This window comes from Rhamphochromis sp. 'chilingali' (genome assembly GCF_963969265.1).
Source record: "Rhamphochromis sp. 'chilingali' genome assembly, chromosome: 4".
NCBI classification, from domain to species: domain Eukaryota; kingdom Metazoa; phylum Chordata; class Actinopteri; order Cichliformes; family Cichlidae; genus Rhamphochromis; species Rhamphochromis sp. 'chilingali'.
Genome location: NC_137948.1, coordinates 21,574,032 through 21,588,711, shown reverse-complemented (window position 1 = coordinate 21,588,711; position 14,680 = coordinate 21,574,032). Strand labels below are relative to the sequence as shown.

Genomic DNA, 14,680 nt, shown 5'->3' with positions numbered 1-14,680 from the left:
TAGATAGTCAAGAAGACATTCGTATGGAAGAGAAACAGGGAAAAAGGCTGTCATGGTTTGGAACAACACCAATAGTATTTCAGCTAGATTTTGATTCACTGTGCAATACCATCTGGAAACCATCTGATTGGCAACAGCTTCATATATCAGTATGACAATGATCCCAAACACACTGCCACTGCAGTAAAAGCATACCGGGGTAGAAAAACACACCTCCCCAGACCGGACCTCAAGCCCTGTTACCTTTGGAGAAAGGTAATTTCCCCTTACATAAATAATATGGCTGTGACGTAATCCTAGCAGTGACCGGGTGTTGTGATCTTTGCTTTTCTGTGCAAAACTTTCTAAAAAACCAAACAGTAAATATTTCCGGCAGCAAATGAAAGTATGAAACTACACTGAGAAAGTCGAAAGAACAAGGAAAACATAAGGTGCATGAAATTAATTACATAAAACTGACACTTGGGAAAGTGTTACAAAATCGTATTACACAAGCAGTTATGAATGCCTTTTAGTAGGTTTCCTATTTCCCCTGGTTTCAAAACCTCCCGCTCAAACTTTCGCAGTAATATGGCTTCTGTTTGGTTTTATTTGACTGTGAAGGACTTGGGGGGGTTAAGAAGTTCCAGTTAGAGCGTTGACATTTAGCACACTGGCAACTTTACTACGTCTCTTCCGTAGTTATGAAACTTTCAAGCACAGGTTTTGTAACCGAGAGGTCCCGACCAATCACGGCACGAGTCTGCTGCTCACGTGACAATTATTTTTTTTATGTAACAATCGGGTATCTATGGGAAAGTGCGTTCAATATACCGCTGAGGACCACGGCAGCCGTAAAATGTATAAACACGTTAGCAGTAAGTCTCTATAACATATTATTGCTCATCTTTTTAGACGCTAATATGTCGCTCCAGCCGCAAGCGGCGGACGCCCTGGGGGAGAGAAGCGCCTTCTTCATCGGTGCTGACTCGGGCAACGTCTCGGAAGAGGAGAACCACCATGAACTTATACTTCAGAAAGCTAACGCTCTAGCGTCCGAAAACTGCCTTAGAGAAGCCATTGATTGGTTTTCAGCTGCTATGCGGTACAGTCCTGTGCAGCCCGAGCAGCTCAGCACTTTCGTGGACTGTATCCTCCGCAACTTTAAGAGGAAAGCGGCCGGGCCAGAGCCGCTGTCGGGCCGTAGTAGCCGGGATGCGGCGGAGAGCTCCGCGGAGGAGGACGTGCTGGAGTGTCCTAACTGTCACTGCTTTCTAGGTGAACCCGTGACCTTAGCCTGTGGACATTCATACTGTAAACGATGCTTACAGCGACGGCTGCTTGACAAATGTAAACTGTGTACTGAACACGTGAGGGGCGAGGAGAAAGTGAACGTGATTTTGTGCGGACTACTAAGTAAATGGTTCCCGGAGGAGGTGGAAAAATCGAAAAAAGTAATGGAAGTGGACGCACTCTGTAGAAGAAAACGCTACCAAGAAGCCGTGGACCTAGCAACCGACGTGATTCAGTCAGGTCAGTGTCGTTAACAGTGCCAGCCGTGCACTCGGGAGAGGTGTGTCTACTGCGCACTCTCACCGAGCAGGCATGACTGGAGTGCGGATGTGTTATTACTTAAGCGGCGTTGTGTAGTAGTGACGGGAGCGGGATACGTGTATGGCCCCTGCCCTCAATGGGTTCAGAGGCGACAACATGGTGACCAACATATTTTTTAAGTAGTAATTAGTTAATTTCATGTGTTATACTGACGCCAGTCTCCTCTTGCTCTGCCTATCTGCTGGGCCCAGCTTACGAAATGGCACAAGATGGGCATGCGCGCTTTGTGCACGTTGCGTAAGGCAGGTCGTGACACATATTGGAGCAGGTTTTGTAACTTCTTATGGGGGGAGGGCGGTTGTATTTTGTAATTGTTATGTCTGGGCGAACCACGGTTTCATAAATGTCTTAGAAGGTGCCGGGGGTCCGTATACACACCCAGCAAAGGCAGCAAGTTATGCAATGAAAAAAACTAAACCAGGCTGGTTTATTTATTTGAAGTTAGCCTGCTAGTGATGTGGGAGGTTTGTTGGCATTGAGTTTCGCAGGTGCAGATGCAAGTATCGATAGGAAACCCCTATGTGGGTGTATTGAAGTGAGTAATGCTCCTCTGTCCGGTAAAAACAAACTAGTCATACTGTAAACTGCCCGCATGTACACTGAGTTCCCAGGTTAAAGAGGACAGACCAGAGGATGGCATACCCTGCCTTCGTGAAAACAAAAATAGAAAGTAAAGCAGTGTGATGCATTGTGGGTATGCTGCTGTCTTACAAGAAGAACAGGCTTTCTTTTCCTTCTTTTTTTATTTCCGGATTACTAAATTTCTGATTACTTTCAATCACACAACGAAGGAAATCTAGTCTATTCATTAAACTTGTGCTGTTATAGTAATTAGGATAGTAGTTCTATAGCCTGGCAGCTTGACAGTAGGTCTGGAAAACTGCTTTGGACCTTCATGTGATTTAATCTCATGTAACATGCTGCATCCTTTTTGACCTCTGTTACTCAGACATTAGCAGCACAATATCAGGATGTTTAGCGAAAGAGTTAACGTGTTCCAGGAACCCCCAGGGACTCAGACTTGAAGGTACGTCTTAGTTAATCAGAAAAAATGAATTGCATTTGATAGTTTGAGTAACTTAAAGCAAAACTTTACCCCCCCCCCCCCCCCCCCCCCCAAAATGGTAAATGGTTTGTTTTTTCTGGATGTAACATGGAGCTTGCTGAGGATAAATTAAGAAATAATCAATACAACCCAAATGCACTTCCTCCCCTACATTAGACGCTTGGAGTTACCTGCTTTCAAATTAACATCATATATTTGTGTGTTCCTTTTTTTGTTTCTCGTTTGCTGCTTCAATTATTTTAAAAGGAAGGGCTGTGTGCCGGATGACAAATGACAAAATATGAAATTACCCTCTTCCTGGATTGTCTCTCAGGTCGTCCCAAAAGCAGTGATTTGTACACATTAAAGGTTACATAAAGATAATAGCAGCATTACCCTTCTGTCACTCAACAGTGGGTAGAGGACTTTACACCGATGCCGCTGAGGTGCTATTGCAGTCGTAGCACCAGCTTACGACAGTGCAGACCCACAGTTTTGCATCCAACCTGAGGGGAGGATAGAAAGTTCCAAACACAGAGTGGGTGCTTCGCTGATGTAACGATGACAAGACAAACTACCCTTACCCTTCCAATTAGTATCTCAAATGCTCCATAGAAATGAGATAATCTCTCTCAGGGAAACGTAATACATTATTAGCACTGACAGTATGCAATGTGGTTTATGATGACACAGTAGTTAAATAACAAACTTCATCTGCCACGCAGACAGATTGCTTTAAAAGGCTGAGGCAGGCTGATTACATAGCCAGTGGAATATATCTTCATCTTAATGTTTAGTCTTTGTCACAGGTGGAAATATTTAGAGCTGTTTTAGGCCCTCCTTAATGGCAGCTGTTATACCAACAACAAAGCAGTCTGCCTTTCAAAAAAGCCTGTCATTGTGTTTAAAGCATATGTCATGTTTTGTAGTGCTTTTTCTTTTTAATTTAAACTACCACAGTGGACAGAACCATAAAGTCAACCAATCTCTCTGGTCTTGCAGGCTCCTGCAGCTTGTTTTCCTTTTACACTGTTTGCCCAGAATTCATTGACACAGTTAATATGTAATGCAGGGTCCTGATTAATTGCATAATGTGTGTGCTATTACTTGAGGTTTAACCTGCGTTGCATGTCACATACATGTCAAATCATGCAGCAACTGAATGGTTTGTATTTGTGCAAGTGTTGAGGTTTAAGCAATTTCCTCCGGCCATTAAACGTTTTTCTTTCCCCTCTCCTTTTCATCCTGTCCTCTGCAGATCCAGACATGACGGTGGTGGCGCGACTGTCTCGAGCGGAGGCGTACATGGGTCTGAAACAGTACCGCCAGGCTTTGGAAGACACTAACGTTTGTCCCCGATCCAGCTGTTCTGCTGAAGTAGGTCACTCAGTGATACTGCAGGAATATGGTAGTCTGCTTTAAAAATAGAAATGAAGCATGACTAATAAATAATAAAGAAACAGAATGACTTTGTAAAATTTGTAAAAGTCTGAGGGATTTATGTGGTTGAATGACTGGTGTTGGGTAAGTTAGCATAGAACTCCCTAAGGATAGTGGACGAACTCACACAACTACCTTTTGCATAGTCGAGTCTAATGTGCATTCACCTGTTGTGATATATCGGTCAGCCAGCCTTTACTTAGAAAAGGTGTATTTTAAGACTGCTGCCGTCACAGCCCCACAGATGGAGAGAGAGCGGCCTCATTAACTGTGTCATTAGTGTCGTTATATGCTAATGACCTGTAAATTGCAGACCAGTTTACAGCAGCAAGGTTTATTCATTCATCCACATTGATATAGAACACCTTTCAAGGTTTATGTTGGATTAGTGACCAGTGAATTATACTTTTTGCCGATCTCACTGTTTGCTTATAGGCCGTACTTTTAACAGCGGGCTGCTATTTTTACTGTTACATAAAGGAGCTTCTCTTTGGGTAAATATGTTACAAAAGAGTGTCATGACCAGTCAAGGTTTTCTCGATGGCAACTGAGAATGCAGCGATTAAGGTCACAGACATTAATGACTATTACATCACAAGCACGACACCAAACGTCTGTGTCGAATGCCTACGACATGTTTTGTGATTTTATCTATGTCATGCATAGTCATATTGACAGGCATTGAAAGCATTGTGTGTGTGTGTATGTATATATATATATATATATATATATATATATATATATATATATATATATAAAAAAGCTACACCTTTAGCTTGTGTTTTTGAAGCTTATCTGAGAGTCACATTTGCACGTCTTCTTTCAGGCTTTATTTAGGAAAGCTTTGGTGCTGCATGAGATGGGCCAAGTGGACGAGTCTCTCCAAGTCTTCCTCCACTGCCTGGCTGTTGATGAGGACTTTCCCTGTGCTAAAAGACAAGTGGAAAAGGTGAGAGGATTACGGTGTCTGCTGTGAGTCTGCTGCCAGGGATGAAGTGGAATTCATACCGTTTTAACTATTTTAAGTAGTTTAGGTCCAGGGCACGAGTGTCTAAGCTGGGAACACAAAGCTCTCCTTCTCCTTATTCATTTATTATTTACTTTAGAGCCATTTGTCTGTTTATTTAGCATCTGCTATTATATTACAACCCTAATGTAATCGCCTTTTGTAATGACATCTTAATCTTAACTACTGAATTACTCATTTAACTGGGAGCATGTTAGAGACATTAGGTTTTATAAGCATCCTGAAAGGAAGGAGCTGTTGCGTTGCTTTGTTTTTAATAGGATTTATATTGTCAAATGTCCTTTACAGTTTTATTATTCTGGTCATTGATGCTGATATATTTAAATTGAAAAGAGAAAGTAAGAAATTAGTTACATAGGCCATGGGACATTAAAGCTATTGGAAATATGGAAATATGAAGCATTTACTGTTGGTGCTTTACTCAAGGTGATGATTGTGGACTGTATGAGGGACATTGGATGCACACAAATGACATTGCTTTTGGTTTGTACTTCCATGACCATGAACGTTGCTGGTTCCTTCGATCTCCCTGGGATCATCTTAGAATTGCAAAAGTTGTTAGTGGGTCAGATCTTATGACTGTGCTTCTAATGACGTTAGTACCACTTAAAGATCAGACAGAGCACAGTATTGTAGTTACATAAGTGACATGCAGCTGACTAATGTATGCAGGACTACATTCGTTCTCTGCATAGCGTGACAGTTCGCCATTATGTGCCTAACCTGGTCTGTGTTCAGCTGCCGACACAAGCGTTTTCTGTAATTGCGTTTCAAAAATTGATTCGTTTGGTCATTTTGGGTTACTGGGTGTGTTGGCATCTTAACTAAATTTCTCATGTTTCTGATTTGGAAATTAGAAGTGAACTAGGCATCTTTCTGCTACAGCGTGGAAGCTCGGCAGCATGAGCCAATAAACCAAGGTTGTACGAGTTGTACCAGCCTCCTCAGTACCAAAATGTACCAATCAACTAATTAATGAATATGAAAATGACACCCACTGTCCTCGTTTTCATGACTAAGCTCAGACAACACTGAAATGACGCTCAGCATATGGTTACACATCTGTTAAAATAAGAGTGAAAGGGTAAAAATGAAGAACAGAAGTTGTGATACATACACATTTCTGGCAGGGTCATCACTTTCACCAGCTTTATCACAAGCCCTATTTGCTGCACGTAGTTTCCTGTGGAAATATTCTGATGAAATATTTTTTAAAATATGCAGTGTTGGAGAAAATGATGTAGAGGAAAACGAGTGAGTGAAGCATGTGTGAAATGATCTATAATTCAGGCTCTGTCAGTAGTAGACAATAAGCTACTACTACTTTTAAATTTTAGATGTTCATTGATACGTTTTGTTTTTATAGTCTGGGATTAATCTAAAACTGTGAGTGTTGTTTTACTGACATCTGGGAATTAATTATTTATTTTGAACATAACATAAATCACTTCAATGAAGGAACAAATGGTAGTGTGTAGTTTATTCTTTTCTCATTAAGCCCGTTGTGCAGAGAGGACAAATAAGTCTATGCTTCCCTCGCTGCACACTATATGTTTGAGGCCTGAAAATTAAACTGTTATATTATTACTGTGTGAAAAAAAGAGTATTGCATGAACCTGAGAAGAAAATTCACAGTGTATAAAAGTGGCTGTAATTCTTTGGTGGTGACGACAGTATTTTGTTGAACCCTTTGAAATAAAGCTTAGAGTCTGCTCTTTAGGCCCGTGTTACGTGTGTCGGTATCCAAAAATGTATGGACCTAACTGTATTCCTTCAACCTGTGTGGCACGATATGTAGTTTAAAGCCAGTGTTTGATGATTCATTTGAATTTGAATGAGCAAATCTTACAAATATGGGACACCGGCTCTAACACTATCTGAGTCCTCTAGTACCCAGAAGTGTTTCTTCTTCAGGTTTTCTAAGCTTCCCAGGATGGCATTGATGATTTTAGGTGACATTCCAATAACACGCTGATTTCTTTCACAGATCTTGTGTGATCTGCTCTCCCCCGGTGATGAGAATGTGAAGGTTGGCCTGAGGGAAACAACACAGAACACACTGACTCACTTACGCAGTAAAACCCTTGTGGCAGATACCCAAGCCCAACCACAGAGACCAGTTCAAAGGCAACACCTCCACCAAGTCCGTGCTGCCTCTGCGCACCATCTGGAAAACCAGGAGGTACTAACACAATGGAGCTCAATCGCAGAGTTTAATAATGAATTTGTTAATAATGGCAGTTGTAGCCACACCAGTGAAAGAACCACCATCATCTTCTTAACCTCTGTCCTGTGTCATTGTGTAGAAACGCTGGGAAAGTGTGGAGCGACCTGGTTTGAGCCGAGCTCATTCGCTACGATCGCATAGCTCTAATTGTAGTGAGGAGGGTCTAAAGAGAGTTTGCTCTGCTCCTCAACTGGGGGACCAGGACAAAGGAAGCCTCCTGAAGAGGAAGTTGTCAGTGTCAGACATAGAGCCCTGTGTAGTGGACAGCGGAAGTAGCAAGCATAAAAAGCAAGGTGCATTGAACAGCTTTCTGCTGTTTTGTTTTTAATTTCTAACCCAAATTGAATTCAATTAAATTTTATTAAAATACCTCTTCTTGTCTTAAGGTGTGGCAAAAGGCTCCAAAACCCCCCCCACCAAACCTAAAATGAGAATTATTCCCAAGGATCTGCTGGACTCCAATGACCTGGAGTGTTCTCTATGCATGAGGTAAGCACTGCCTTGTGCGCCACATTTACTGCTGGCTTACATCAGCGCTCATGGATATGACTCAACAGCCTGGCTGCTTACATCTAGAACAACAAGCTGATTGTTGGATTTTTGTGACCAATGCAGATTGTTTTATGAGCCTGTAAGCACACCATGCGGCCACACCTTCTGTAAAAACTGCCTGGAACGCTGCTTGGATCACATGCCCCAGTGCCCGCTCTGTAAAGAGAGTCTCAAAGAGGTGAGAGACACAAATTTACCAAAATTGTGCTGGTGTTCTGCTAATTTTTTAAGGTGCTCTGTGCTTCCTGTTTTTATTAACCCATTCTCCCGCTCGCTTCAGTATCTGGCATCTAGGAAATTTAAGGAGACCATACTCCTGGACATGCTGATCAAACAGTACTTGAGCCGGGAGTATGCAGAGAGGACTAAAACTCACCAGGAGGAGACCAGAGAGCTTTCTGAGTGAGCAGCCTTTTCATTCATGCATCATGTTTATCAGTAAGTGTTTTATGCACATCATAGAAAAGTCCTAAACTCGTTTCCCTTTAATTCCTTCTCCCCAGCCTGACAAAGAATGTGCCTATCTTTGTGTGTACCATGGCGTACCCTACTGTGCCTTGTCCCCTACATGTGTTTGAGCCACGTTACCGCCTCATGATTCGCCGCTGCATGGACACAGGCACCCGGCAGTTTGGGATGTGCATCAGTGACCCCGAAAAAGGGTAAGTATGCAAGCACAGGCACTGTGTTGTGGTTTGCATAAGTCACTAAACAAAAGTCTTAATGCAACATGAAGATAGTTATGAAAGCACTTGTTCAAAGTCTTCATTGATTTTTCTGCTCATGACTGGTAGATGTCAGTAGACATGTTATTGCATGTAATTAATTACCTAAGGCCCTTCAGGGGTCATTAGAACAATTTACCTCAGCTACATTTTCTAAATAAACAGTCATATGCCTTCCTGCAGGTTTGCAGACTACGGCTGCATGCTGATCATCAGGAGTGTCCATTTCCTCCCCGATGGGCGTTCGGTAGTGGACACTATTGGAGGAAAACGCTTCCGGGTCCTGTCCCGAGGACTGAAAGACGGTTACAGTACTGCAGATATTGAGCACTTGGAGGATAGCAGAGTAAGAACCACAGCGAATGTCATTTAGGTGGAAGGAATCCTGTTTTTTGTTCTTGGAGAAAAATCAAGTATCTTAAGTTTAACCAGGCCAAACGATTCTTTGCTTGCCAGGTGGAAGACAGTGAAGAACTAGCAAGACTACAAGAGCTGCATGACGCAGTGTATGAGCAGGCCCGAGTTTGGTTCCAGAACCTCAAGATCCACTTCCACAACCAAATCCTGCAGCACTTTGGACCAATGCCAGAACGAGAAGCTGACATCCAGGTACGTCTCACAGCATATCCAAACTTCCATCTGTGAAGATCTGAATATCTCTGTGCAGATTAAATAGTATCTGACACACTTACAAATATCTCACATAAACCAACAAATGGTAATCGAATGCTTGAGCTTATTGAGATGGATGTAAGCTGTTTGCATTTAACTGCAAAGCTTTCTGTGGGTCCTTTGTGTTTACTGTTATATTACACAGAAAATATTGCACTTCACTGATGTCTTGAAGTGCAGCAATGATTACACAAGCACATGTGTGTGTTATAAATTAAAACTGCATTTGATGAACAAGAGGATGACTTGTAATTCATGGTCAATTTAGAATAAGTGAGCTGGAAAATGAAACCTTCTGCATAATTAAACTTCTGCTGAGGTGTGCCTCCCTGCAGTGGGAGTTAATATGGGGGAAAAGTATTAATGGTGTGAGTCACTTTATATTGTTTGTACAGCAGAACAGTTTGTAAAAATACTGCACGGCAGGGAGTTGGCAGCAGAGTTGATTTATTATTATCAGAACTTGTATCTCCTGAATTTGCCAACAGCGGTCGTCTTCTTGGAAACAGCGCACAGCCAGTAAATCTTGCATCACTTGGACTTTAAATTATTATATGAAACTGGACCATTTGAAACTCGACACACTTGCCTTTTTGGGAGACCCGCATTGCCACGTACTCGCTTGCGTCAGGGATCTTAATACCTTAACGTAGGTGCTGTGTGCGCTCAGATGTAGCTTTTACTTGCAGCCTGCAGCGTTAAAGGGGATTACAGCTCACTTCTTTGGACACCCACTGGGTGGAGTCTATTGACAATATAGGCTAAAGAGCTTAAAGGGTGCTTCATAGCTAATCCTGGCTGCCCTGTTGCATCAGAACAGTGTCATGAAAAGACTTTACCACATGCTAGCAAAGACACGACACTGACCTTTTATTCCATTATTATAGAGAAATAAACTGATTATTTGCTTTGAAGTTAACTGTAGCACACACAATAGTAAAGACCATTCACTTCTAATACTGTGTCAAGTGCAAATGTTTTAACTGGCTCAGGCTTCCTGACTCTGGCACAGTCATACGTTAAGTACTGCATTTAGCTGCACATAAGGAAAAACTATGAAGTTTAGTAATAAATGTAGCACCAAGTTAGAAATAAGTTAAACACTGACTTGGTACAGAGTTTAAAAATCTCTATGAGCAGATTGATTTGAATCAGTTTCATGGGTGAATGGATTTAATTACACTTCTAATTAGACTTCTGAGATGTCTGCAGCAACAAAAAACGAATAGATAAATAAAAGTGGCAGATGATCAGGAGATTTTGGAGTTATTGATTACTGGGGGGGTTTGGCATGCTCATAATTGACTTAATACATTAAAAGTCCAAAATACTCATAGTCTGCATTTGTGTTATGAGACTTTCTATGAAAGATTAGGATTTAATTTAATATGCATGCACTGTTGGGGTTGGAAGAAAGGGAAAGGCTTTTTCTCAAAGCCAGAATAATAAAAAAAAAAACTGAATATTTCTATAATTTAAACTACAACATCCAGTTCTGCTCAGATCCTTGAGATTCAGAGTGTAATAATTTGGGTTTTGTCTGTTTATCAGTACTAGTTTTCAGAGATTTTCTCAACATGCTCCAGATGAGAGTATCACATTTGCCTTGTTCATTGATGTTAAACATAGTACCAGGACCCTCAACTGAGTTGGGCTCAGTTTGTCTCACGGCAAAGGTTTGTGCTTTCTTGAAAGCTGCTTACACTCTTCCTCCTTTCTTCCAGGCGACTCCGAATGGTCCAGCCTGCTGCTGGTGGCTGCTGGCTGTTCTGCCTATCGACCCTCGATACCAGCTGTCTGTCCTGTCCATGACCACCCTCAAAGAACGTTTGGTTAAGATCCAGCACATCCTCACATATCTGCAGAGCATCCCCAACAACTAGAGCTTCCCTACAAACAAACAGCTTTTGGACTTTGAAGTGACATAAAGAAGAACCCTTCAGCAACACCTGCTTTCGTTCCTACTGCCAGTTCACCCCATCAGTTACAGCTAAGAGACCCCCCCATCACCACCACCACCACCACTAGTATGTGGCTCGATCAGTGCAAAGCTGTCATTCACTCTAACATATACGGCCAAACCACCTCAGGGATACTTTGAGTGAAACATTTGATGTTTGTGATTATGAAAAAAGATCTAGAAAAAAAAAAATAAGACAGAAACTATTCTCATCTGCTTTATTGTCAATTTCCAGAAATATTTCCTGAATAATTGCAGAAAAACAAGAACAAGAGAAGTTACTGCAGCACGTGGTTAATATTTCCTTGTTATTGCTCTTGAGTGACAGAGTAGGATATCCCATAATCACTTTTTTTGGGATTAATGCAAGTGAACTGAGGGGAAAAGTGTTTTTTGTATGTTTGTTTTGTCTTTGATGTATGGAAGCTTAATTATGCCACTGGAAAAACAAAAGAAAAAAAAATACCAGGCAGAGCTGGTATCTCATAAATTTGAATTACGGACTAAAACTTGTGACTATTAAGTAGATTTTGAGATAATGACCCCCAATTTTGACTCGTAGATTGCACCCCCCCCCCCAAAAAAAAAAAAAACCCCAAACAACAACAAAAATGCTTCCACACTGATAGGACCAGTGAAAGGCTTTTTTTTTCCCTCTGGATTTGTTTCTGAGCTGTAAAATTTTTATCTGGAGGAAAGGCGGTGTGACTCTGTGAAACAAAATCCTAAATGCTGAAAGTCCAAAAAAAGTAAAAACAAGATTACTTAAAGGAATAACTGTGAAGTGATGTATGCACGGACCAAGTGCAACTAAAAGCTGGTGCACGTGTACCAAACAGATACAAGTATTACACTTTTCTTACATTACACTTCCATTTCTGCCTCTAGGGAGCGGCAAAGGACCTGTTGAAAGAATACATGTTTCTTCCAGCTTCTCGTGCATTTTGTTGCTCCTAACCTGAGTTTAAGAGGAGCACGTGACCTTGAAAAGTTTTTTTTTTTTTGTTCCTAATGTTTTCTTCCTTTGGCAGCCTCAGGTTTGGCCCTGGCTTCTCTTTTCTGGTTGGCTCACAGTGAACTTGAATTCCTAATCTCCTTCTTCCACATACTTGTCATGGACCACAAGATTCCTCTAGAGCGTGTGTCTGCAGGATCCAGTGGTTCGGTTCTTGAAGTGCTTTTAGTGTCTTCTTTAAAACAAAAAAACAATCCAGCTTCCCATTGAGTTAAGTTAAAACTGAATTAATTTATGAGTAAAGTAATATGTGTACATTGTGTCCATAAGTTGTGTTTGAAATCCTAAGGGGGTCTTGCAATATTATGGCAAATTGAAACCAGTAAAATCAGCATGCCTACAGCTATTGGGTTAGCATTACTCTTTATTAAAAGCTGCTCTCTGTCTGCGTGGAAGAAGGATGGTACCTGCAGTGCTTCAGTCAGAGGACTGCGTATGCCTTACACCATTTTGCATTGTGGTTTTGGCATTGGTTACCATTCCCTATTTTTTGGTCACAGCATGAATACTATTTTTAATTGTATATCTTTTTTTTTTTTTTTTTCAGAATTAATTTGAGCTACCGGGCGTTCACAATATCTAAGAAAAGCCAAGGGGGTGGACAAGTAGAGTTGTATGTAAACTGTTTGTACAAAGGCTTTTTGGACAGACCTCGCTTTTTTTTGCTCAGATGTTTTAAGTTATCAATTTTCAATAATAAATGCACTTTTTTTTTCAACATTGGCTGTGGTGGTGTTTTTGTTGGGGGGGGGGATTTCCCACACAGAACAGCTGAGCATTATTTTTCTGCAACATTGACATCATAACTAAAAATGCAAATTGTTAAATAAAAGCTGCTCTTACAGGAATATTTATTTAGATTTGTGTAACTAATTTAGCAAATATTGCTAAATTGTACAAGATCATATGCAGCATTGCCTGTTTCCATCACAGCTACACCTGCTATGATCCATTCATGTATCAGTTCCATAGGAAATACAGTAAAAACAGTTTAATGAGAAATCATACCAGCTCTTTCTCTGCCACCAGAGGGCAACAGTGCAGCATTAACAAATACAATAAGGGTTTCATAACTCACCCTCTGCCCACTGCACTTATTCAACCTCAAACTTTTATTATGAAAATATAAAGAGATCTCTAAGTGGATTACACTTTCACAGCCAGCCATGTGAAATTCAATATTCCACAAAAAAACAGAAAAAGGACAATAGGAGTAAGTAGACAGAAATAATGGCACGCAGCTGATGAATCTGGGTGCTGAATGCTCCGTGTTCTTCCATCAGAGGTCATCGTGCAGAAAGCATCATAACAAACTCTGCAGGGGGAGACAGACAGCAGCAGATCCACTGATAAGGACTAATGACACTAATATCACAAAAAGTCATGCCGTTCTCAGCCCGTATGACACTGTAATCACAAAACGTTTATGTGCTCGCCAGGTTTATGAAACACTGAAGTGTTTACAGGATAGTACGCTTTGGTACTTTGAATTTTAACTGCTTTAAACCCACTTTAGAGTTATGACTACTTCTTTAGCTGACCTTATTGATTCATCTGGATTAGCTTGTCAATGAAGACAGCTATTGACGTTTCCTGTTAATGAAATCCAGCTGCAGATTGCAGATCGATCACATCTTCCATGTTTCCATTGTCCCTCCGAAGTGCTTTCAAACAATTATTATTGGCGTGAAACTATTGATCACTGGGTAGGAAAGCATAATTCCAAATTAACCTAGTAACACTGTTTTTTTACTAGTAACAGCAGCTCTGTTGTAGTCAATCAGATCTCCAGTTTGAGCCTAAACACGATCATTTTCACTGTCCTCATGGGCGCCGTAGATCTCTGTGGGCCATGTGCCTGGTAGTAATACTGCACATGTGTCAGGACTGGATAGATACACTCAATATGCTGCCCTTGGGGCTAATTGATGATAATGAGGAGCACCTGCTTATTGATCCACGGAGTGACACACCTGTTCATATGTCCCCAATCATAATTGATTGGAGTCCTGAGACGAGGCGAACAGGATCACAGCTTGCTTTAAGCCTGTGGTGTGCCGCATACTAATTTCACTCACACAAACGTCGTATTGATAGTGCTGCACGTGCTCACACGTGGACGTGTTTATATGTGTGTGTTAGTTAATTGTTTATCTGAGTGCAGCATAATGTGATTTCTGCTGAGTCCTTGAGCTGCCCAGCAGTGTCTACTCTTTGCATGTGGCATGTGACAGGTGTCCAGGCATGTGTATTGATCGGCTTAATGCAGCTCTGATTACATTGGATCGCTCCAGCCAGCTCACCTTGACTTAACCAGCCCTCCTGTCCTGTCTCAACCTTTTGTACCCCATTTCGCACAATTTTTTTCTTCTTCTGTCCCTTTCAAATTTGACCCATTCCAACTAGGTTCACCATGTCCTTCCT

The 14,680-nt window shown here is 41.3% G+C and overlaps 2 protein-coding genes across 3 annotated transcripts in view; one reads left to right on the top strand and one right to left on the bottom strand.

Moving 5' to 3' along the window:
• The first annotated feature begins 760 nt into the window (after positions 1-760).
• Positions 761-12,946, top strand: lonrf1 (LON peptidase N-terminal domain and ring finger 1). Its single transcript, XM_080880669.1, has 12 exons — positions 761-1,512; positions 3,897-4,015; positions 4,905-5,027; positions 7,093-7,287; positions 7,412-7,625; positions 7,719-7,821; positions 7,948-8,062; positions 8,165-8,286; positions 8,388-8,546; positions 8,793-8,955; positions 9,066-9,218; positions 11,006-12,946. Exons 1-12 carry the CDS (start codon positions 903-905, stop codon positions 11,162-11,164), a joined length of 2,235 nt encoding a protein of 744 aa, XP_080736795.1. The 5' UTR covers positions 761-902; the 3' UTR covers positions 11,165-12,946.
• cabp4 (calcium binding protein 4) overlaps positions 12,775-14,680 on the bottom strand; it is a gene marked incomplete at its 3' end in the record, with an annotated part of 34,504 nt that continues 32,598 nt past the window's right edge. For both annotated transcript variants that reach the window (XM_080880671.1, XM_080880672.1), the window contains one exon: positions 12,775-13,571. In XM_080880671.1, coding sequence (XP_080736797.1) covers positions 13,543-13,571 — 29 coding nt within the window. The remainder of the gene's footprint in view (positions 13,572-14,680) is intronic.

Coding starts and splice junctions, on each gene's coding strand:
- lonrf1 (XM_080880669.1), top strand. CDS start 903: ATGTCGCTCCAGCCGCAAGCGGCGGACGCCCTGGGGGAGAGAAGCGCC. Junction 1,513..3,896: donor AACCGACGTGATTCAGTCAG/GTCAGTGTCGTT, acceptor TGTCCTCTGCAG/ATCCAGACATGACGGTGGTG. Junction 9,219..11,005: donor AACGAGAAGCTGACATCCAG/GTACGTCTCACA, acceptor CCTTTCTTCCAG/GCGACTCCGAATGGTCCAGC.